Below are 24,789 nucleotides of genomic sequence, written 5' to 3' on the forward strand. Positions count from 1 at the left end.
TGGGCATTCTTATAACCTTGCCATTGACCTTGTCGATGTTCCTGGAACCTTCTAGCAAATACGCCATTGGATTTGGTGGGTCCAATGAGTCGTGGCTGAGGGTCTTGCCGAAGGCCGAACACCGGTCCATAGACCGTGACATAAAGCGCTAGGCTTAAGCCTAGAAAACTAGCCTAAGCTTAGAGTGAGGCCCTAAAAAGAGTAGGGCCCTAAAAGGAGGCCCTAAAGCCTACCCTAAAGCTTACCCTAGAAATCCCTACCCTCTTATTAGTCAACCTCCTATAAGTTACAATATTTCAATCTAATATAATATTATATATTGATATATGTTGTGTCACACACGCGTAGGTCTATACGTTCTCATATTATAACACCACATCGTAATCTGTCCCCTATGAGTAACAGTAATGATGGAAAGGAAACTGACGTTTCTTATAAACGAAAAAACAATGAAAATTCCAGACGCATGGTACACAGTACACATGATTATTTCTGATCATCTGAAAGACTCATGCCATCAGATGCGTCGAGCAGGTTGTGGCTATCCATAGAATTGCCCACTTGTCTTGGCCTTGGGCTATACGAGCGCCAATTCCCTTGCCCCAAGGGAACGAAAAAGATTGAATACATTCTTATCCGGTGCGGCGCAGATTTTGGGTCTCATGATCCCATTTACAAAAGTTCATCTCTTGATAGCAGAATTCAGTGGTTTCGTTCGGCGCGAAACGAGGCACAGCAAACCCTGAAGCATTGATTACATGACCTGATAGGATGAATGCCTCGGAGCATGCGGTTTAGGGGCAGCCAATCTGCGTTTCCGCCTTACCACCGACGAGTTCGGGGGCTGGTGAAAGTCACGGGTCGGCTCGGCGGGCGACCGCATGTTCTATGATGCTTCCGTCGATGTTGGCTGCGGCAAGTTCATTCACATGGAAGGTTGAGAAGCCGGAAAAAGCTCCGCCTGCGCCAGCCCTGGGCGAGAGAATCTGCCACGACAAGCACAGCCAGTACGACGCGCATGATGGCCAGCAAGACGGATGGTCTTCAAATGGCTGCAGATTGTCTGCAGCTGGTAAGACAATGAAGGCAGGAGACAAGGAGGTCTACTGGCACCCTGTTGGCCCTGGGGCCGATTACCACCAGAACTTCAAGATGTCATGGATCGATGGATGCGAGACTATTCTTCGTAACTCGTGCTAACCGGTGTCTACTTTCAGGCAACAACGGAGGAGCTGGTGGCTACAGGGACGCGGGTTGCTGAGATACAACTTCTATGTTACAGTACTGGACGGTGATTATGGATTGCTTTTACACAGTATTTGGTCCATCGGCCTTTTCACTTGCCCCATGGATTCGCCATAGAGTTTTCTCTAGCCCAGTCCATCCTGGCCCTCGTAAATGTCTCCGTCAGAGTCATATTCGATGTCCTAGAGCATAACCAAAACTGCGAAAATGGGGAATGGGGATGTATTTTGTGGGCTAGTCGCCATCTCGTACAATGAAATTGGCTCCCCTAGCAATTCGAATTAGAAATTTTGAAATGATTTGAAACAGTGAAGTGATCTTTAAAGTGAATTTGGGATGAACATGGTGAGCAGCAGGAGAGGTAGGGGTGGGGCAGCCAAGCAAATCGGTTTAGGCTCCAGTGCTGTGCTGAATACAAGATACAAAGAACCAAAAATAGTAATCCAATGGCGATGAGCAAAATAAAAAGTCACCAGTACCCTGAACATTCTCACCATCCTTTCTCCCTGGCTCTATTCATACATCTACATCATCAACCCAGCATCTAGTTCTACCCACACAATTATCATTAAGTCAACCCATTCATTCAACCAACCTAGACCGTCGATCTCGCAAGCTTTAGTCAGCTTACACAGTGTCCCTTACGCTCTTCTGCCAAAGCACATAAGCGAGCGACATCCTGATTTTCCCGATCACCTTCTTCTCGCATTGCCTCACCCAAGCACTGAGCATTTGTTTTTGCACAAAAGCATCATGGGCAAAAGAGTTTACCCCCGCACCATCGTGGAAGAGGCCCCAAGCCATGACGGCAAGCCCTGCTACGCGGCGTGGGAAATGATAGAAACGGACCCCGATACCCAGACGCCGCCAGACGCTTCCAATCGACCTAAGTGGTCCATCCAGATCTACGAGACCACGCCCGCGGCCGGCGACCGCGAGTACATCAAAGGAATAGCAAAGGAAATTGAGCAAAAGACGCGCCGGGACCGCGACAGACGCGGAGCGCCGAATCGCATCGATATCCACGGCTTCCCGCTTCCCGCCGACTTGCCTGAAGCAGATCGCGTGGCACGATGCGCTGTGCACCATCGCGCCGAGGTCGCTAAGCGAAACGCCTCCTGCACGGCCGACTTCTTCATTCCTCCAAATTTCAGCGAGTTGTGGGAATACCAAATCATCATCATCGACAACCCTGGCGCAGCAGAGCCGGGGGGTGGCGCTTTTCTTACCGTGTCTTTCGGTATGAGGCCTGAGGTCGCGGCCGAGGGGCTTGGGGCTCTCGATTATGATATTGCGCGATACACGGGCAAGTGTTTGGGTGATAGGCTGTGGAGTTACATGAGCTTCGTCGAGTATTTCTACGATTCATACGTTGAGAACGGGAGGATCTACAGCGACTTGGAGAAATGGCGACGAGAGGCCGAGGCTGGAGGGACCATCCAGCAAGTCGAGCAACATGAGGGTGCATAGCTGATGGACAAGAACATTGATGGGAACCAGAAATCATGTACTACGGAATAAGATCGTATTCAAAATTCATATGCCAGCTGAAGGAGCACAACGCCGCCCATTGCCAAAAAGACAAAATCGAGAGAAAGCAACGCCTACGCCTCTATATACGTCTAAACGTTCAACCACGAGCACCTGTATCACAGCAACGCCGGGGCGCCAATGTTCGTCACCGTGTTGCCGTCCCTGTCCAAGGTCATGGCGGCGTTCCCGTAGGCCCCGTACGTAGATGCAGCACCAGCAGGCTGCCGGGGAAACGCCATCTTCGCTCGTGTCGCGAAGCCGTTGGTTCCGAAGGCCTTATCCACCCACTGCTTTGCAGCGTTGGTATTGTCGCTGCCATACTTAAGCTTAAACTCTGTCTGAGCTTCGACGGCCCAGATCTGTGCTCTGCCTTCGATGCCGCCGAGATATGTGTCAATCCAGTAGGCGTAGAAGGACCGCAGCGATGGGTTGCCACCCCCATTGCGGGTTGGCTCATCAGGTTGTGATCCCCAGGTGTAGGTCTGGTCGAACTCGTTGAGGACCAAGTCTATCCAGTTTGAGACCCGCATCCACTTGTTCCAGACGTTCTCCTTGGTGCTGGGTTGGGTATGAGCGTATCTGAGGTAGTGGAAAACGCCGGCATGCTGAAAGACACACGCGAAGTCAATTGTTATTCATATCCGGTAAAGGTAGTATCACTTACACTTCTGATCCAGTTTCTGTTCAGGTTAGCCGCGCTTGGGTGGCTACTTGTGAGACCAGTCGGCTGGCCTTCACCGAAAAAAGTCCCCTTGTGTTCGTTGACTTCTGCCTCTACGAGAGCGAAGTTCTTCGTCGTCTGGCCCAGCGGCATGCCCCCATCACGCTCAGATAGGGGATCGGATCGTGCAATGGCGTAGGCAAGGACATCATCAAGCGGCGCCCCTCCCGCCGGGATGCCGAGGGGTGTATTACGTGATTGCAGCTTGTGGTTTCGAGGGTTGTTCTCATCCAAGAGAACTTCTGCGACCCACGAAGACTGTGGCTTCATGGACAAACCGATAGGAGTCAAATCTCCGTCTCCGAGCCACTCGAAGAACCTGGCTAGCGTCTGCTTTTCGTACACGTGGTCGTCTAAGCTTAGATGTTAGCTACAAGCCAACACGAAACCGAAGAACTACAAGAGGGGGCAAAACATACTCTGGAATTTCTTCGTGTCGCCGACGTCTTTCTTACTACCAAACTTCAGATCTCCGCCGCATTTAGCATCGCCCTCGAGGTAATAGTACTTGTCAATATTACTATCCGTCATCGCGTCCGCACACGGCTTATGTTTGCCACAGTCAATAAAGAATGTCATGCCAGCAACATTAACCTTCGGATCGTCCTTGGTCAACGCCCTCTCCGATAAAAGGCCGTCACGGGCCTGGAGGCCGGAGGCGGTGCAGCCACTCTCCCTCTTGGGGCTGTCCAGGATGCAAGAGTCGCCAGCCGCCCGCGGCACAAACATGGATCCCCATCGGGCGTTGCGTGCTGCGTTCTTCGCCTTCGACGAGCGGCACGACTCGCAGGTAACCGCCGTCTCGCTGGGGTTTGCACTGCTGGCGCTGGTCGTTGTAGCTTGCGGCTTGTCGCTGGTCGTAAGGCCTCCATCTGGCCCAGCGGTTGTTGTCGGACCGGCATCCTTCGTCGTCGTAGTTGGAGGCTCTTCCTTCTTCGTAGTCTTCGGCGCATCGTCCTTCTTGGTTGTCTTCGGGTCCGGCTTGGAATCGAGCGTCTTACAGTCGCCCTTCTTCTTCCGCTTGCAACCCGTGCTGGTCCCGACTGAATCGGGCGCGTTGACCAGCGAGTTGAAGGTGCTGTCGTAATCGAGCTCGATCTTGTCGATGCCACAGCTCTTCTTGACCCAGCCGTCGAAGAAGTCGGTCGGGTTCAGGGAGTTCTCCGCGAACGACTTGGCGCCCTCGACGGCTGCCTTCGTCGCTGCCCGTGCTGAGGCTGCGGCCTGGCCGGCGCCTGGGACGAGGGCGAAACCGATGTTGATGCTCTCGACGACGGCTTGAACAAAGACACCGCAGATGATCTCGTCGAGCTTGGCCAGGCCCTCGATGACTGGAGTGATGAACGCCTCGGCGACTGGGTCAATCTCTTCGGCACAGAAACAGTCGCCCGGGAACCATTCGTAACCGTCAGGGTCTCGGGGATACGGCCCTTCTCCGTTGGGGATATGGTCAGAGTGACACTATATTTCATTGATATGATTAGCCACATTCACAAGTCCAGACTATTCCTTAAAGCCTTGAAGGGAAATCACTCACCCCGACCCTTTCTTCTGGCTGGCCCTTTTCCTTGCAAAACGTCCTACAAGGGGTCAGGCCGTCGTTCTTGACTGTTTTGTCAATGTAGATGACGCATGTGCCATCCTTGGCCATGGCGTTGTAGAATTGATCCAATTTCTCATCTCTGCGAGATATTTCGGATGCCTGAAGAGCGCTGGTGGTGGCGAAGAGCAGACTGCCGAGTAATGGCAAATACGCGAATGCCCTCATATTTTGGCAATGACGCAGTACAGAAGCTCGGACAAAAGGAGAAGTAAGAAACGATGAATGATATCAAGTACAATGGCTTCTGGTCTCGCTGAGAGTGTCCAACGACAGCTATCGAGAGTTGCCTTTATATATCCATATGTTAACAGATCATGCTAGGTCATGATAGACCGCAATGAAGTTGAGCCACCTCGAACTATTCCCATATTCTAATTTTGTTCACGAGCGGGTCTGCATCCTTGCTTGTCAATTATCGCCCGAAGCCTAGAGGAACGCATCAAGTTGATGTTACCTTGGCCTCGTGGGGATGTAAGATCTCGGCCGAATGCGTTCCCTCCAGAAGTGCAGATGCAGTTAAATAACCCACTGATCAAGAATATGTTTCTTTTTGTTGTTGCCCAGGAACTGCGCCCTGTAGCAGCAGCATCCTGAATGCTTTGCGCGCCGCAATCCAAAATAGGATCGCACTTATCCAGGGGTTCGCATCTTCCTGAAGGCGGCACGGATAAAGCCTGGCCAATTGCATTGGAGGCCTGCCCGAGGTAGACTCAGACGCAGCTGGTCCCCATGTCTAATTGAGTGTCAGCTTACCGATTTTAATTGCCAAGAGCTCCAGCCGTCACAACTGCCAACCAGCCCCGTTCAGTGGCAGCCTGGAAAATGGTCAGCATGTCTCCTGCTCTTTCGAATTGATTTTGGGTGCGTGGGTAGCCAAGCGCGTATTGAAGCGGAGTCTGAGGGAGATGTCCCATTCTCCTCCGCGCAACTTCAATGTCTGTTAAGCGCCGGCCTTACAGGCTCCAAGGTCACAATTTCTTCAAGACCCCCAAGGATACGTTTTTGAAGTCTATTTAGAAATGCGACATGAAATAACATAGTCCATAGTTGCTCCCGCTACATTCAAGCGATAGTCCCGAGGCCGGTAAAACAGTCTTGCTCAACTGCGCTTATTCTGCATCTATGGATTGTTTGTTGATGGATGCAACTATCTTAGCTTTATTTGCTTGACTAAATTAAGCGTCTTCTGGGTCTTTATCCAGACAACCTGGTTCGGTTCGGCGCTTCTCTGCGCAACGAATCAATCAAGCTGCCGTTTGCCCTCAGGAAGCTACAGTGCAGCCACGATCATACATCCTTCATGACTTCATAGGTGCCATCTCTGCGTGCAAGTTGAACTTCCCTGAAACATTCCTCGTGAGTACGTACGTGGGATTGGGAAGAGAAAGGGCAACACTCACTCTGTGGGTTGGGTATAAATGAGCCCATCAAATACGCAATCCAGCTCTATCAAAGTCAGAAATGGATAAAACTTGTCTCCCGAGCCCCGTTTGTAAAGTCGCACACCGGGCGCTGCACCAATATCCATATAGCCTTGTTGAGGGCCGATCCTTTGGCTCAGCGGTGTACTCAGCGTGACGGATTCGATAGTCTTGAATGAGGATAACATGTTCTTCGACCCCTGGACGTCGAACTCCTTGATGCCGCAGAAGCTACTGTTAGCTTCAATGCCGCAAGTGAGGGATCGCGCTGCAATCCATATGTAAACGTTTTGTAAATTCTTGAACTTGTCGAACCGCAGCCAGTGGAAGTCGTAAACGTCGTGGCGACGAGGGATACCAGGGAGGTCGTAATTAGCACACATCAGCAGCGCCGGGAAGTCCGGACTTAGAGACAGCTTCAAGCTTCGGGCATGTTTGAAGAACGCCTGGGGCGTTACCCCCGTCTTAGCCGTCTTCATCGCCGGGTGTATGGCGCAGGCGCCGAAGAACATTTGGACTGTCGCCAGATCGGTGAATATGAACGTTGTCGACTCGTATATGGATTGAAGGCACTCAGTAGAGCTGAAGTTGTAAGTATTCAGGTATGGCCAGGAGTCATATGATGACGGGTCGCCACCTACATGACCTTGCACGACAATAGCATGGGAATGTATGCGGTTGCCCACGGTCGATGGGGCGTAACCTTCCTCTCTGTTTTCCAGCAGACAATTGTCGTGGTGCTGGATCCACGGATAGCTGAAACACCGTGCTTTTCGAATGCGCGCTCGCCACAGAGCCAATGATTCATCCATGGAGATTGCAGTCGTCTGCAGTACCGTGGCGCGTTGTCATGCCGGTCTCGCACTATCTCCTGGCCCAGCGAGACTCCGAGCTTTTCTCTCATCTTCTCAATGTCGCGTTGTAGTTCGTCCTCGACCTGATACTCCGTAGTGCACGACCATCGACAGAAGTGCTTGTCCTCTGCGGCGCCATGCCATAGAATATGCTGGCGAAGACCGCATGAGCGCCACAGTTGGAAATAGACAGCATCGCGAACCTCGCGCGGCAGACGACTAACGAAAGCGGACTGTGTCTGGGAGTCGCAAATCATTCTGACGCTCAACGAGTTGGCTAAGATATCAATTGGGCCGTCGAATGTTGTTTTTGTTTGAGCGATCCTGGCGGGGTTGACGAAATGCTGGCAGCAAACCTGCTGTTGCAGTAAACAGCGTAAGCACGACCCACGCGGCTGTCTTTTGCATGGGTTGACAGCCCCCAAGTTGAAGGATTTGCAAAGCCACACCCAGTATGTGAATGGAAGTCGGGGTCGAAGTAAGAAGGAATCTGTCACAGTTTCACCCACTGTACCTTTTCAAAATCAGATGGCCATTGGGCCGCTCGGCTTCGCTATCAGAAAAGAAGGGGCTCTACTTTCAAGAGACCTGCCCGGCGCCTGGTGACACAATCTCAACCATACAACGAGATGTTCTCGCACGTGAAAATTGTCCATACAACGTGTTTTGGTCATGAACCTTTTGCGATGGATTTACTCGACGCGTCCGTTACCGTGGACATCGGAAAATAAATAAGAAGAGAAGAAAACATGTCTTACTCTGTGAAGCGTTTTCCACAGAGGCATTGAACTTTGGTAGTAATTCTCACTAAAGAACCACGTGGTAAGTTCCGAGCTGTTCCATACGAGCTAAATCTCCCTTGGTATGAAGAAAGACTATTTCTTGCAGATTCTTTCATAGTAAACGGCTGAGCAACATGTCAGCGAGTGAGTGCAGCCTCAAGGTTTCTCCCGTCGTCATTGACGCTCCTGTCAGGAGGTCAAATTTCCAACCCAAAGCCACCTCACGCGATCGTACTCATTCGAAAATTCGAGATTCCGATCGATTTGTCGTAGATAAGCCAGTGAGGGCGAGAGGACAGGCTTGGTAGTAAGGTATGAAGATAATGAGCACTCGCAGTAAAACCACCCAATGATCTAAATTTTCTTCCACTCATTTGACAAGATTGGCCATCTCCGTTTGTTTTACTCCGCGCCCGTAAGAACAGGATATCATATGGCCGCGTCGACAAGAGGTGTGTAGTTAACAGCCGGGATATCAGCGGGTAACAGCATACGATGCTTACTGAGTAATTTCTGTGCTCATCAATCATCTAAACGCCCGATAGTCTACTCTCTTGACAGGCCACTTTTTTTCCTACGTGTTTCGTGAAGTCTGAAATTGCTCGCTAATGCCGGGCGCTTTTGTTCATGTGCCAAGACTGGCTGCATTAAGAAGGTGGCTTGTAGCCGAGAACAAAATCGCGCAAGGAGGAACCGATGTCTCTTAACCGACGTCTCTTACGCATGGCCAGCTACTGGATGCTGACAAGTGCATGTCTAACGACTATCATCTTTGTCAAATTGTCTTGTTGTTTTAGTCAGACTATTCCTTAGACTCTTGCCCAGACCCTAAGCAAATCAAGTAGTGAGAATTTGAGATCCGTAGAAACGAACCATTGGTGCGCCAAGTCAAGCCCAGTTTATTATGAATCAAATTGTAACTCTTCTAATGCACGCGTCCGGCAAAGCAGCATAGACCGACGATCGAAATGCAGTCAGCTCGTATTTACTCCGGGGATGTTGTAGAAAGTTTATGGTTCCGATTGACCGCGCTGTACCTTCTCCCCACTCATTCGGGCGCCTGGGCAAAGATGCATTATCTCCACATAGGTATCTGAGCTGTCGCTAACTAGTAGCCAAAGCATTCAACTATGAGCCCATACTGGCGAAGATACTACCGGACGTCTCAGCGGCCTGCGATGTTCGAGCAGTGAGAACAGACTTATCTTCTTCTACTTCAAAGAATGGAAGAGCGGGAGGGACAAGAGAGCGGGCAGAGGCGCTACATTTCCTTTTGCCATTGTCAGCAGGCAGTACGCATCATGAGAGTAGTGTAGGCCGATCATGCTTACTTCGTTTTTCGTGAAAGACCCTGGTACTAATTTGAGTCCGCCTTTCCACGATTGCACGAAAGACCCCCCTGTACCTGCATCTCGAAGCCCCTGTCATGCCACACTACCCGGGCGAAAGCGGCTCGGGTCGATCCTTGAAGATCTGGGGATGTTGGGGAGCAATAACGATCCTTTGAGGTCTTGGTGTAAGACAAGCTGCAGGTCGTTAAGCGACGTTATGAACGAGGATTCTTTAGGGGAACGTGATGCAATGCCTTCTTCGTGGTGCAGCGGCGACACAGGTTGTTGATAAATCGACTATAAAGAGGGCGTAGAGTCATCCCCTTTTTTGCAAACATCCGCAAAGCAGATCAGCTCAGAAGCCTCAGTAACCTGATCAGAAGACACCAAAACGGCCACAATACAATTCAAAAATTGTTCAAACTTTGGTCTCATAACACCAACTTATACTCAACACAATGAAGTTCCAACTTTCTGCTCTTGTCTCCCTTGGAGCCTTCCTCGCTGTCGAGGCTGGTGTTGCCGGCGTCTCACAGTCGCAAAGTCTCTCTGCCCGCGATGGCGTCGACCTGGCTGTCCGGTCCGCCGCTGCCAACATGACTTGGGCCGACCTCGAGTCCGGCGCGGATGCTGCTGCCATCTGCGGCTCTCTGGGTGTTTTCGAGCTGCCCGAAGGCTCGGACCCGGCTCTCGTTCGACTTTGTTCCGATCACCCAAGTCTTGGCCGACCCGGCTCCAATGCTGGTGGAGTTGGCACTCTGGCCTGTGCCAAAAACCAGAAGGGTTGCGATAAAGGATACTGCTGGAAGCAGTGTGGCGAGAATGGTGCTGGTTGGTGGTGCTGGACAGCGCTCGGCGACGGCTCGGGCCCCTGGAAGACATGTGTTGCGGGTTCTGATTGCGGTATGGGGGATCCTTGCGGATGGTCCAAGAATTTGTGCCCTAAGTGTGGCTGCAGCTGTTAAGGCAAAATGAGATGCCGAAGAGTACAAGAATATCTGGGGGATTAAAGAGGTCATAGTTGAACAGGCAGAGTTAGTCGGACTCTATGATCCATTTCTAGAGCACGTCAAGGTACATCTCAGCTTCCACATAGATACTCGCGGCGTTGCGCCATGATCGGCCAGCAAATATCAACACTCGAACACATTGAAGTCACAGAAAGTGGACGCTGAACCTGTTATTCACTGTAAATTCGATGGTGCAACACCAGTTCTTTGCCCATTCCCCCACCTGGTCCACATGAGAAGTAAACTGATGACGGAGGTGCCATAGATGCTGGTTAGTCACGATTTTCAGAACGTCGACTCGAAGACAAAGCCTTGTGAGCACCGCCTGGTTAGCTCCAATAGCGGTGCAGCTGAGGATGGCACATTTCAGACTTGAACGTTAAACAGTCTAGACTCAGTAGCATTAAGAGCTGTAATTGCTATGCTTTACAGGCTGAGCTCTTGTTAACTCAGAGACAGACAGGGATTAACGTGTATGGATTTCACATGGTAACGCCTTTTCAACTGATCAGGTTAACGTCACAACAAGGTAGGCAAAAATTAGCATAACAGAAGCAAGATTCACAAAAGAATCGGCCAGCGATGATTCTTTGCAGCTTTCATTTTAGGACTCGGAAGCTGACTACAGGAACTTGTACTTCGGAGGATTGATTGATCATTGCCGTAATTCATATCGGATCTGTAATACCTAGTCTACTGGCAGTCGGGGTAACAAAAGTCCTTCCGAACGACTCCAGCAAGGTACGAGCGACGACACAAGTGGAGTTGGGCTGATCGCTAACGACACCGAGACGAGAATTGTGATTGAACTGTTACGCCGAAGTCACCCGACCAGGAGACGGGTTCGATCCCACTCAAACCACGCTTGACAAATGGAAGCTTGTACCGCGGATGTCGGGGAGTTCTACCTAAAAAATGGCATAAGCGCGACATAGTGTTGCACTCGGCTCTGAACAAGTGGTGCCGTTTCCAGCAAAAAATCGGCAATCGTCGTGTATGACTCGCGATCTTCCAGGGGCACGATCAAAGCATGTAGCCAGGCGCCAATGCCCATATATACGCCTCCGCGCTTGGATATCCCCTAAATCTGTGCTGCAAGAAAACACGTTTTATCGTTATTTTCCGAGCAGGAGGGTCAAGCCAGAGATGTCGCTCTCAGAGCCGCCCGATGGACTCGACCTCACCGAAACCAAGATCCCGTCGCTGGTGTCTGGGTTCGTCATCACATGGGTTCTTGGAGCAGCCACCGTTGCGCTGCGCGTTACAGCGCGGAAGCTTGTGGGAAACCAAATTTGGTGGGATGACTGGATCATAATTGTGTCTTTGGTAGGATTTCATCCATCTCCCGGAAACTCGCTGTGACTTGTCACGATCGTCAATATGGCCAAGGACTAACAAGCCTTTCCTACCAGATATTTTCAGCAGCTTTTATGTTTGACGTTACGTGCTATAGTCAGTCACACTTTCGACACCGGGATGTCAGACGGATTACCCTGGAGTTTTTGACTAACAGTGATGCAGTGACCATAAATGGCGGCTTTGGAAAACATGTTTGGGCTACGCCAAACGGCTTGAGGGTCTACTTTACGGGTCTTTTCATCGCCGAGTATCTGTACACGATCAGTATTGTGCTCGTCAAGGCGGCAATACTCGCTTTTTACTGGCGAATTTCAGCGCCCGACGCGAATCACGGCTTGCCATCTATGTTTTACTAGGTATTACTTGCGCTTGGGGAATAGCAGTGGTAAGACCGCCCCTCGATAAGAGCAATCGCAGGGTCGTCAATACTGTGTTGGCTAATGGCCTGCAGCTAGTGGTATCAACCTTTCAGTGCCTTCCAGTGTCGGCGTTCTGGCTCCGATTCGACGCGAATGCCAATCTCTCACCGTCTGATTATGAATGCGGCGTCAACGTCAAGACATTCTTCATCGCGAACGCAATACCAAACATAATTACCGACGTTCTCCTCCTGCTACTGCCAGTACCAGGCATTTGGAGTTTGCAACTTCGCAAACCCCAAAAAGTGGCTCTGGTGGGAATCTTTACTCTTGGCATATTGTAGGTTCTGCATCTTAGAGTTGTGGCTAGAACTCGCGCATTCATTTTCGTGCTACTGCTGATACCAAACTTTGCATCCACAGCGTCACTGCAGTGTCGTTCATCCGGCTGCACTATGTACTTGCAATTGACTTTGCCGACCCTGACACTACGTGGTTACTAATCGAAGAGATGATGTGGACTGGCATCGAAGTCAACATTGGCACTGTCTCCGGTATGTCAATTTCATGACCCCCGTTCTAATAACCATCCGGATGCTTACTCCCCCTAGCGTGTCTGCCGTCTTTGAAACCAATACTCAATTTGGCACTGCATGGCAATGTTCAACAAAGTAAACCGGCCACAGGAAGTGACTTGGGTATCATGACTGCAGGAGGCTCTAGCGGGCCTTACAAGCGCGGTGGAGACCAAAGGAAGAGTGCGTTTGGTACGAGAACCTCTGAACGGCAAGTGATGGAGGACATGCATCCATTATCAAGTCACACAACAGATCATGAAATGGACAACTGGACAGAGCATGGAAGTCAAGAATTGGTAATAGAGCAGACAACCAAAGGGCGGATGGAACCAGGAAAACCCACACAACCATCCTGAGCCTTCATTGGGGAGAGCAACAACGTACTGGGGTATCTGAGGTCTAGCAAATATCTAAACCACATCTGATCACTATGATATCGGTATCCATACTTACAACATCAACCCAGTCATCCCCACCTAACATGCCCTCACTCACTAAACCATTTCTCTAAGAGTAGCATCTCGTCTCACTTGAAAATGAGTCCAGTAGTACCTCCTGTTTGTTAGAATCTCGATACGTTGTGGTCATCGACAAGCATGTGATGTGTGTATCGGATCAACGGCGCTCAAAGTATTTGGCTTCGTTAGCTGCCAGGCTGAGTCGTGGTACTACGAATGTGCCCGCCCGGGCGATGTTGTTTGATGTCCGAGAGTGATCGGGTCCCTTGTGAGTGGGGTTCTGATAGTTTTAATGGTGTTCTAGAAGCCCAGTGGGGCAATATGCAGCCGTTTGAAGCTATGTTTCTCCCCAATAAAGTTATGACAGACTTCTAGAAGGTCGCCGACCTCCCTTCAGATGGTCACCGGACGATAAAGACCCTTGAAAGAGATACTTTACTGAAATGTGATTGGACAACAAAGCTCTACGGATCTCCTTGAAAGGGGTTCGAAACGGCCATGCCAGGACATTCCATGAGTCCAAACGCTCCCAGCGGTCTGAACTTAGGATGGAGCGTCTATGTCGGAATCTTTACATAAAGGGGTCCTTCATCGGGTTTTCTTCCTTGGCTGCATCTACAAGGTTAGATCTTTTGTATCCATCCCGAGATATAATGCCCGTTAAAAGTAGGGCGAGCCTCAGTCGCCAGTAGCGGAAGCATGGCCGAACCTGTGTCGCAGACTTTTCCACGCATCCAGTCTAACATGATAAACCAAGCAATCGACTTATAAGCGTTTAAAGTAATTCATGAACCGCATAGAATGCATTATATCTCTCGATAAGCGCCTGTCAATTAAATTCATTCCGAGTCGGTCTCAATATTCTGGTACTTCATCGTACGATCGAGGAAGCTTATTTTCTCAGGCCGGCTACCGGCAACACGATGAGAAGCTTGGATGAACACCAAGAACGAAACGAGATCAAAGTTCGGGACGAAATGACAGATGAGAATCCCGGGAAACTTACTAGTCCGCGATGCTCGTATGCTAGGACGTCGCACGAGCCTCTCGGAGAACGCCCTGCAAGGTCGAGAAACACATACACATACCTATCTAGAGAGCCGAGAGAGTCCTTCCGATAAATTCACAAACATTCGTCGACTCAACCTAGCCTTGTTTTCTGATGAACTTACATCCAAGGCGATGGAACTCCATCTTGTGCGTCGTAAGACATGGTGTTGTACATCAAAACTAACAAAAATCGTGTACGCAGACGGTGCTTGAAGACGAACTTGAAAGCCGACCTCTGCTGTATTGACTCTTTATATACTGATACTGCTTCTCATAATGAAGAGTTGAGATGTCAATCGGAAGGGTCCGTCCGCAATGGTATGTTGCGCATCACATCTTCTGAGATGGCCATGGAACTCCGCCGGGTCTTCAAATCCGGAATTATTCTGGGCATTGTTCTGCATGTGGTCACTGATTAACAAAGTTCAAACTCTCTTCTCCGTTTACGATGTGTTAGTTGCCTTCAAAAGTCGACAGCTATTACTATACACCACAGCCTTGGCCAAACGGGATGCTTCTGACACGCCGCAAAGTGAGCAGGTCATCATGTGAGCCCTACAGGGCTATCTTCTATACTATTGGTGCATCAGGTCTCCGAGACACTCGTATGAATGACCGGACTTCTTCTTTTCCACTCTGTGCCTGTCGGTTCTTCTGAAGTGACGCGTTTGTTATTCGCGTCACCGTTTTAATATATTGGGGCAACTTGCAAGCAACGAGACCCGAGACCTTCGCGATTTCGCAGTCTTTCAACGAGTCAATATACCTCGAGGTAATGGTACTCGACTCGGAAGAGCATGCTCTTCGAAAATTGCAGATTGAAGTAGCTGAACAGATGTTTCTCTTGTGTCTTTGTCGCCTATAAGAAGGACGGCTGCCGCGCCAATTTCAGAGGATGAATTATTTGACTTCACAGTATTCAATACATCGACCAAGCTAGATATCTCTTTTTTCACGTCACTTCAATCTGCTTTACATCCTCGTCTGCGGAACCATTTCAGCATGAAGTTCGCCGTCTTTACCATCATCGCCACCTCGGCCCTGATGATCACCGCCGTTCCCCTTGCGTCCCCGCAGAACAAGAACATCGGGAATCCTGCCCTCAAGAAGGGCAGTACACCTTGTAGCCGACGTGGTGCTAGTTACGAAAACTGCAGACCGGGAGGCGGTGGTTCTGGTCCGAATCCTAATCCGAGCCGTGGATGCAACAAGATCACCGGGTGCCGTGGAGGTCCTGGGGCTAAGAAAGGTATGGTTTTATCCTTCAACTTCAAAATATTCAGAGTCGAAAGTTCATTCCTTTTCTCTAGGTGCGAATAAGGCGCCTTGACTGGGCTGGTCTGTTCTTTAAAGCTCTCCTGCTTCCTTCGTTGATGAGCACAAGGAAATCAATCATGGCGAACATGACTGCCAGTGTTGTTTCAGTGTGGCTACTCAATCATTTCAGTCATTACAAAGTTCTTCATGAGTCTGTTTTTTAGATTACCCAATACGACTGTCATCACCTCGGTCCAGTGTCACCTCATGAGATCATTGCTGGTGGTCTGCGCTGGTCGCTAGCATCGCTCGCGACGTCTCATCAGAGACACCAGGGCCTTGGTCTTCTCCTTTTTAAACTTTCGGTGGACCTAGCTCAATTTGTGATTGAAAAATGGAAGGAATAGAGTGGGTAGATGCTTTTCTAGATATCAAGGTCTGCCGACATCATCAGGTCGGGTCCGAGATGAGGCCGATTGTTGGCAATAACCAGTGCAGAGATGAACTAAAGACTTCTCAACTCTGCTTCAATACACTTCCTAGAATACTTTCTCTCGGACATAAAGCACTTGGCTGTCGTGGGACGGACTCTGGTGAAGGCCGGCTACTTCTCGTCGGACGCTATCCCACCGGTTTGTGGAGTATCGTGTCTCCCCCCTATGTCATGTTGTTAGAAACCCTGGCACCATGATTGGTCCTTAGATGACTTGATGCTAAGTCATTGACGACGCCAGCCAATCGCTTGCATATACACTGCATGGATACATACGCTACGATCCATTCTGAAAGTCCGTCTCCGTCAGTCCATTCTTGGCAGGGTGCGAATGTCCGCCTCACAACCTTGAGCATAGTGTTTCTGGAAAGACGGCAGTTCATGGAGACAGACGAGTTTATGAGTTTCTGTCTTTGTTAGTTTCTGATTTAAACCCAAACAGTTCCTCATGCTATCATGGCTCCAAACTCGCAACTTCGATCTACTGCAAAACAAGCAACATACAAGCGATGGACCACCTGCATAATACCTCTACCATTTGGGGTCAGCCATCGATCTATGATGGCGACAACACGTCATTATTGGCTGCCCTCTTAGCCATCACTCTTATTGTGACAATTCCTTCCTTCTTTCTTTTCAATGGCGCAAGCAAGCTTCCGATCATCAATCCCAAGAAGTTCTATGAACTCACGGCTTCTCGTTCGGTCTTCGAATTTGCCATAGCTGGGCGGGAGCTTCTTGCATCAGCTCGAGCGAAATTTGGACCCGTGCCTTTCCGCGTTCACACTGATATGGGAACCTTTATCATTCTGCGCCCCGAGCATGGCGAAGAAATTCGCAATGATCCCAGGTTCGGCATTGATGAGCCCATCATTGAGGTGCGTTTTGCTTCAAGGGACTTGGTACATTTTGGACGGGAGAACTTCAACATGTTCTGACTTCACACGTGGCGCAGTTATTTCAAGCCCATTACGCCGGCTTTGAACCCTTCATGGAGGGGGCTTTGCCAACGAAACCACTCCAGAACGTGGTCAAATTCAAGATGACAAAGTCTCTGGGTGAGCAGCCTACCGCAAATCTTTGATAGAAATATCGCTCATATCAGGGTTTGTTTTAGCCAAGATCACGCAGCCGCTCTCCGAAGAATGTGCTTCGACACTTCACGCATCTCTTGGCGATAGCGAAGGTATTTTAGGCATTACCAAACCACCTCCAACTGAGCAAACATGCTAACACTTTTCTCTAGAATGGCAGCCTGTCGCTCTTGGAAACCTCATCATTCGCCTCATTTCCAAAATGTCTGGTCGCATTTTCGCGGGTCCGAACCTTAGCAACAATGAGCGATGGTTGGATTTGATCGTCAATTACGGAGACAACAGCATTCAGGGGATGCGGAAGCTTCGGCTTTGGCCCACGATTCTGAAGCCTCTGGCTGTGAAGTTCATCCCTGAGTGCAAGAACCTGCAAGCTCAAGTCAAGGAAGCATGGGATCTTGTAGCTGCTGAGATCCAGGCGCGGCACGCCAAGGGCGGCGAAGCGAAGCACGAAGACGCCATTCACTGGTTCGAGGAGTTGGCAGGTGGGGATCGATACAACTTTGGTGCATCGCAGTTGATGCTTGCTGTGGTGTCGATTGGAACTACCTCTGATCTGATCACGCAGACCTTGATTGATATCCTTCGTCATCCCGAGCTGATACAGCCCTTGCGAGAGGAGATCGTGTCTGCTATCTCAGAAGGTGGCTGGAAGAAGACTTCATTGTACAACATGAAGCTCCTTGACAGTGTCCTCAACGAAAGCCAACGCCTAAAGCCGAATCAGATCGGTAAGTCCTCCGCTCAAGACCAGGTCAGCTTGACACCAACTGACCACTATTCTAGCTTCCATGTTCCGGCAAGCATTGGTCAACATTACTCTCTCCGACGGCACCAAGGTCCCAAAGGGCCACAAAGTCGCTGTTTCGACCGATCGAATGCGAGATCCGAGTGTCTACGAGAACCCGGATGTTTTCGACGGCTACCGCTTTTTCCGCATGCGCGCTACTGAGCAAGGAGCAGCGAGTCAGCTGGTGACCACAAGTGTGAACCATCTTGGGTTCGGGCATGGCGAACATGGATGCCCCGGTCGTTTCTTCGCCGCCAGCGAGGCCAAAGTCATTATTTCTCATCTTCTTCTGAAGTACGACATGCGCCTAGAAGACGGGACCGAGCACAACATCCGGAAATTTGGTTTCGCAGAGGAGGTTGACCCGACTTTCAGGATCTTTATGAAGAGACGCAAGGAAGAAATTCCCCTATAATTTTCAGATCCATTTGAGTGAGTCACTTCATCCGGAACCATACATTTTGACAAATTTTGGCAGCGAGATATATTTGGTCAGGTCAAGGGACTCAAACAATCGTATGTTTTGGCGAGAAATACAGATTGGCTTAGTAACGCTCGATAATCCAATACTTTCCAGTCTACATGATGTTCAGGTGCACCGTCCTTATCCTATTTGACAATGTGTCTTCCGATCCGGTGCATCCTCCGAATATACTCATATCCCGCAACCATCGGAACTGCGGGTATTCATTTTCAAATGCCACTCCGTCATAGAATCCAACACCCATGGGTCGACATCTCGGTTCGCCTTGATGAAAACTGTCTCGTAGGGATGGACATTCATTCCAAAGTACTCCTTGTCAAATAGAACATCTCCAGCTTGTGTAGCTTCACAGTACGCCTCGACTCCACCAATGACTGTATGTGCAGCTGTCATCATTGCATCGACTTTGTAGCCAGATTTCATAATAAGACCTGTCGTCCCGATTTCAGCATGGACAGCGGCGTTCCAGTCTCCATAACACCCGCTAAGCCCAACCGGGTTTTCTCTTGAACCGAACTCATCATCTTGTGATGCAGAAAGCGCGAAGGCAGGGTCGAGTAGAATACCCATGCCCACATCATCTGTTGCGAGGATCATGGACTGGACATGCATTCTGGGTTGGCAATTCACCGTCATACCAACCAGCTATTAGCATCGCCCTTTTAGTAAGTTGTGGCTAGGAAAGAGAATGAGCATCATAAGTGCTTACCTTCGTTGTCTCTGTGATTTTGCCAAGATATAAGTCCGTCCAGCATGATTTGCTCCACCAGGGCAAGAAAGGGCCCCTAATGCTTGCATTCATCGTGATAAAGCGCTTGTACCTCTTCCACAGATTATTCTTTCGAAGGACTTCTCCAATGGCACCCAAGTCGAAGCATGTGTTGTCCCGCTTCACAACCGTGACGTTAGGCTTGCGAGGAACCATTCTCGCCGCCCCTGAATCTCCGTTGAATATGAACACGAAGTCGGCCGCATTGTGAAGCCCCTTTGTAATGAAGAACCTCAGGTTTGCTCGGGCGTTGTCAGACTCAGAATAGGCGTACACAACGAGCGGTCTATCCCCTGCGGTCGTATTGACTGATGCTGAGATTTCGGGCTCAATGTCGTCTTCTGGAAGTGATGTGTTTTCTAAGTCTATATCGACTGGGCTTGAAAATATTGGCTCTTGATCGTCGTCTGACAACGGTGTGTCTTCCGCAATTATATCAATTGGCGCTGAAAGTACTGGATCTGAAACTCCATATTGTGCAGGCTCAGCTGCCAAGGGCTGGAAAGGTTCTTTGTTAACTGCCGATCTAAACGGTGCGTAATATTGCTTGATCTTGAAATACTCACTACCCATGCCCGGTGTGGCAAAATCCACCATGCGGATACGATGAGTGACACCGCAACAAATATCGCGATCTTCAGAGGCACCCATTGCGCCTTGAGAAGAGGCATTGTAGATGTATCGCAAGAAAAAATTTGTCAAAGAAAACAAGGAGAACAGACAAATTACTTGGCAGCAGAAGTAAAGGTGTGTGCTGAAGATAAACGTTCCAGGAACGTGGTAGGCTTATGTGCCTTCTCGACGCCAGCGGCTGAATGAGACAGCTATTGAACGAACACATTTGAGTTTCAGGCGCTCGGCGCTTCCATATAGTCGAGCTAGAGAAACTGACACACGGATCAGCATAACCATCCTTGAATGCCAAAGAGTAGTGCGGTTCTCCGGAATGTTCCTATCAAGGCTTCGTGGCTCTGGACCTTGGGCCTGGCCGTTTCCGTCAACGAGTCATACCGGCATTTCGCGCGGTGGAGACAACACGCAATTGGCTTTGCGCCGTCAGAAAGCACCGGAACAGCACCCATATCTTTCACCAACATTTGGAGCACCAAAAGTCCCAACGTGCAGTCCGATGACGTAGAAATGCCAAGGGACTGCCCAGGCACTATTTTGACCGGCAGCCTCACCCCTTGCTCAGTGCGACCCACGAGCGATTTGAACGTTGTGGGGTTTGCAGGCCAGTCTGAGGATATTTCAGGCCAGACCAAGATATCGCGATTGACGGGACATTCCATCCCAAGGTTGATCCAGGCTCCTGGCATCTTTTCGCAGCAGCAGACTCATCTCGTCAGCCAGTATCACGCATCTCGAGGTTTGTTTTGATTTGCCGTTTTCATCTGGGAAGGATTCGTCATCCTCTGTCCACGTAATCAGTGTTTAGTGGTTATGGAATTGGCTCTAAGGTGGTGACAGCCGAGACATTCTCCCACTGGTACAAAACGTCCGAGACATAGCTCCTGTCCCGGCGCTAATTTCCAGCCACTTGAGCTTCCTCAGTGTCGACGAAAGCAGCTGTTGGATACTGCAGTCATCAAGCTCCCTAACGGCTTCATCCGTTAGGTGACATTTAGGAAGAATTGTGGGCTCAAACTTTTTTGCGTCATCTCAAAGTTGGGATACCCAGACAATTGACACGCTACCTGGCCTAGTGGTTAATAGACAAGCATATCTCGCTATTTGGGGCCGCAGAATGGACTGACGGCGGTTGCCATGTTCATTACCTCAAATTATAGTACTGCAAGAATGACTTTCTCGCCAAGTGGGTAAGTGCTACCTGGTCATGCCAATCGTCTAATTAAGCTTATTTCTGTGCCTAAAAACATGTATGCTCTCTTTGATTGTTTGGCCATCTGATTTACGCATCGAAGTTTTTATTTTTGCACTTGGGTAAAAGGTCCCTTCTCGCCTAGTGCACCAAATGAGACGAGATCTTTTTCCGCCACGAATCGGCCTATTAGGACGCTCGGAAACGCAGTTTCGATCACTTGACTTCTGATCAGGCTACTCAAGAAAACTTTCTGATTAATTCTTTGGACATCAAACACTCAAATATGGTTTCTGGCTAATAGGTTGTTGTTGTTTAACCTTTCTCACGGTTCGCCGGCATCTCGTGGATAGTTCTCTGTATGTTAATACCGTCGCTGGATAGCTCATGTTTGTGTTCCGGAATCACTTCCGCTGGTAGCTCGAATTTCCGACCGTAGGATGATGGAGGTTCCACATACGGCTGTCCTTCTAACTCGTTGACAGTCCTCGATCTCCCTCGCCGCCTCCACCACATGAATACGCCACCAACAAGAACAAGCACAGCAACCACAGCACCAACTGAGGCCCCTACCGTCGTGGAAAGAGGCCGTCCGGATGATTGATTACTTCCCCCTGTTGCTCCTCTTACTTGTTCTGTGGTCGTAGAGCCTGGTATCTCTGAAGTTGCCGTCGCAGTTGGGGATACAGTCGCGCCTGTATTGCTTACGCTCGTCGAACTCGCTGGGAAGTTGTATCCGTTGACTGGTACTGCCCAGATAGTGACTTCAGCCGAACTGACTACACTTGTAGTCCTTTTGGCTATCGCGCCGTTTGTTCCTATTGTAAGGGATTCGTACGTAATCGTTTGTCCAGGTGTAGCCATCGACAGACACTGAGACGGGAAAACAGGTCTATTCGGTTGCGGCACGTTGAACGAATAATCTCTGCCTCGGGACATCAGCCGCATTTCTCTCAAGAGAATCGGTAGTTGTGCACGTACGACGGACAGCAGAAAACGTGCTGTACCCCTCCAGCTTCCAGTAGTGTTTGCGCAGCCGTGTACAGTTGGGGGCACTCGAACGTCGGACCCAAGGCAATGGATGTCGCCTGGCTCACGGTCTGAAACCACCAGGAAGTCACCGCCTCTGGAAAACATGTCGCTGCTCCTGAGTCTATGTTCATTCCAAAGTACGGATCCCATGCGAGAATTGGGCCTTCGTCAGATTGGCGATACGTTCTCGAAGCACAATCGGAGTTCATCGGCCAGGGGGTCGGCAGCGGGGAGTACACAGTGTGCCGACCGTTGGCCGTGACCACGGTGGGTGTTGTGGCCATCACGAATCCGGGATCATGGGCTTTGGGGGGAGAAGAGAGCAGAGAAAATATGTTAAGAAAGAATATCGCGGCTTCAGGATGCATGCAAAATGAGCGGGAGAGACATGGCGTCCTGCAATACCACACCATCAACTGGCCGGGAAGGTCGCTCATCTTAATGCAGGCGTTAACAGTTCCAACACACTTTTGTCTTCACGGCAACCAGGTCAACTCTTCCGGGACCCATTGGAAAACCGCTGTTGGTTCTCAAGTGACAAGGCAAGGGCCCTGGTCTGAAAGTCCAGAAAGAGACAAAGAGACTCCGCTTCAAGAAGAACTCGGCATAGCGCCATCTTCAACAGCCTATGGGCACGCGACCGCAATTTGTTGTTGGTAGCAGGTTGGGACAATATCCTGTGAGAGCCGAGCTTGGCGCCTATCCAAAGCCAGAACCTGAGCAACGGGCGGCAACCACCAACCCCTCATAACGGGGTTCCTCGCGCAGCTTTCTTCTTTCGTTGAATCTTCTCGGAGCAAGACCCAGATCTGCGTGCGCCCTGCTCTAAGGTCTTCTCGACACTGCCAGCGACATCTATGTCTTAAGCGGGCGCAGCCCAATGTTGCGGCGCAGCATATCTTTTCCCTATCTCTCCTCAACGATCAACAATTGATTCTATCGAAAGCATCGACGATGAAAGAGAACGGTCGCGCGCAGTCATCAGGGTCAAGTTACGCTGTGTCCCGCGCGCGTCGCTCACGGGGCTGCACGATCTTAATATTTGCCCTTGCCTGTGTCCTGGCTTTCTCATTCTTCAAAGGCAGCAGAGAAATTCCGAAAGTGAGTCGCTCTGTTCGACATCATGCAATGTCACATCATGCAATGTCAGAAGCTGCTGCCATTTTCTCTCAAAGCTTACTTTAGGTCCAGGATGGTGCGATCCCGGGTCGACGAGACGTGAGGTCTCTGAACCAGGAAAAAGACCAAGTTCGATTGGGGGGGTCTCTGATCGGAGAACCAGAAGACTCTGCTGGAGATTCATTCTACGCTTCGGATTTGCTCGCGAAAGTCGCCAAAAACAGACCAGGATTTCCGCATCCTAAAGAAGACAACAACGAAGTGGATGGTTCGGCTGTTTCCAAGGACGCCGAGTTCTATGCATCGGATGCTGTTGCAAAAGCACAAAAGGAGGCAATGAAAAGAAAAGGAAGCACATGAAGGTCTCAGTCAATGAATTTACGCAATATCCAATACCGCTTGACGCTGCCGTTTCAACCAAGGTCATTCGCGCCAGACGACCAAGGCATCTTGGTAAGCTCGATGTACAAGCATACCATGAACACTGAAGATTACATTATTGAAGTTATATATAGAGGGACTTCTAGATACTAGACCCTGTGAACTGCCACCCCGATGAGGGAAATGGCCGTATGATACCGCGCGTGCATAGAGGGTCCAATTCCAAATTGTCCGGAGGTCTCGAGGGCAAATTGCAATTGCAACTGCAGCAGAACATCGAAAACAATACAAGTTAATAGCTCATCGGATTGATACAAGCTAAGAAGTTTTCAGAAAGACTGTGACTCGCCGTAGCACGGCTATCATTCGACCAGGTCTAACGTGATCATGACAACGCGGAGATAAAAGAAAAGATTGTCGTTCTCAGATCCATTGTCAGTGATGTAATTCACGCTAGAGAAGACGATAGTGACTTTGCGAATCAATAATCTTATAGTATTGACAATAGAAAACTTTCAAATACATTATACTGCGTGTCCAGAAATATTCTCAATTACAAACAAAAGACAGTAGACATTCCAATTCTACATTGACTAATTGATAACAAAATCCTAAAAAGCTAAACATCTTATGCGAGCACATTATAAGGCCCTTTCAGCTCTTACTTCTCGTGGACGGAAGACTTCTTACCCGTCGTTGTGTATCATTGTGGCAACTGGCGTAACGTTTCGTGCTCACCAGACGATTCCTGTCACCCCGTGTGACGCGTGACTAGAACCCAACACAGGATCCCGCCTTGTCCAGAGTCGGCTTCATGCATGATCAGGGATCCATCGTTACCGTAGCATACGGTATGTGCAATCAAAGTGTTTCCATTAAAACCTCTCACCGCTCTTCCGCAACACAGAGTCATTCATGATAACTGAATTCAAGCAGGGAGTTAAATTTCAGAAGAAATCAAATCCTGAGCTTGATACTAAGTCATTGAAACTTTTCAAGTTATCGATGATGATCGAATAAATGGGACAACCTTCCATTTGTAACTTAGTATTGTTGTATCATCGATGATTGGTATTTCTTTCAATAGTTCTTCAAGTCAAATGCTAAGTCAACGTACCCACTTCCGAAACACCCCCCCATGCGAAACAATAAAAATGCCTCACCGCCACCACCAACCTCCCACTTTCACTAACAACAATATTTTGAATCCTCATCCAAATAACCTCATCTTTCGCACAGCAGTT

At 49.6% G+C, this 24,789-nt stretch overlaps 6 protein-coding genes across 6 annotated transcripts; 3 read left to right on the top strand and 3 right to left on the bottom strand.

Moving 5' to 3' along the window:
• Positions 1-1,998: 1,998 nt before the first annotated feature.
• Positions 1,999-2,715, top strand: COL26b_014243 (uncharacterized protein; the record flags this gene model as incomplete). Its single annotated transcript, XM_053186819.1, has 1 exon — positions 1,999-2,715. One exon carries the CDS (start codon positions 1,999-2,001, stop codon positions 2,713-2,715), a length of 717 nt encoding a protein of 238 aa, XP_053029231.1.
• A 179-nt stretch (positions 2,716-2,894) lies between these two features.
• COL26b_014244 (uncharacterized protein) lies at positions 2,895-5,267 on the bottom strand (the record flags this gene model as incomplete). Its single annotated transcript, XM_053186820.1, has 4 exons — positions 2,895-3,383; positions 3,443-3,852; positions 3,919-4,960; positions 5,037-5,267. 4 exons carry the CDS (start codon positions 5,265-5,267, stop codon positions 2,895-2,897), a joined length of 2,172 nt encoding a protein of 723 aa, XP_053029232.1.
• A 1,133-nt stretch (positions 5,268-6,400) lies between these two features.
• Positions 6,401-7,035, bottom strand: COL26b_014245 (uncharacterized protein; the record flags this gene model as incomplete). Its single annotated transcript, XM_053186821.1, has 2 exons — positions 6,401-6,444; positions 6,609-7,035. The coding sequence occupies 2 exons, from the start codon at positions 7,033-7,035 to the stop codon at positions 6,401-6,403; spliced, it is 471 nt and encodes a 156-aa protein (XP_053029233.1).
• A 2,913-nt stretch (positions 7,036-9,948) lies between these two features.
• Positions 9,949-10,455, top strand: COL26b_014246 (uncharacterized protein; the record flags this gene model as incomplete). The annotated part of the gene is made up of 1 exon (XM_053186822.1): positions 9,949-10,455. One exon carries the CDS (start codon positions 9,949-9,951, stop codon positions 10,453-10,455), a length of 507 nt encoding a protein of 168 aa, XP_053029234.1.
• A 6,895-nt stretch (positions 10,456-17,350) lies between these two features.
• On the top strand, positions 17,351-18,353 carry COL26b_014247 (uncharacterized protein; the record flags this gene model as incomplete). The annotated part of the gene is made up of 2 exons (XM_053186823.1): positions 17,351-17,879; positions 17,935-18,353. The coding sequence occupies 2 exons, from the start codon at positions 17,351-17,353 to the stop codon at positions 18,351-18,353; spliced, it is 948 nt and encodes a 315-aa protein (XP_053029235.1).
• Positions 18,354-18,718: 365 nt separating this feature from the next.
• COL26b_014248 (uncharacterized protein) lies at positions 18,719-19,347 on the bottom strand (the record flags this gene model as incomplete). The annotated part of the gene is made up of 2 exons (XM_053186824.1): positions 18,719-18,796; positions 19,132-19,347. The coding sequence occupies 2 exons, from the start codon at positions 19,345-19,347 to the stop codon at positions 18,719-18,721; spliced, it is 294 nt and encodes a 97-aa protein (XP_053029236.1).
• Positions 19,348-24,789: the final 5,442 nt, after the last annotated feature.

The sequence above is a fragment of the Colletotrichum chrysophilum genome (genome assembly GCF_026319265.1).
Source record: "Colletotrichum chrysophilum strain AFK26 chromosome Unknown scaffold_317, whole genome shotgun sequence".
NCBI lineage: Eukaryota > Fungi > Ascomycota > Sordariomycetes > Glomerellales > Glomerellaceae > Colletotrichum > Colletotrichum chrysophilum.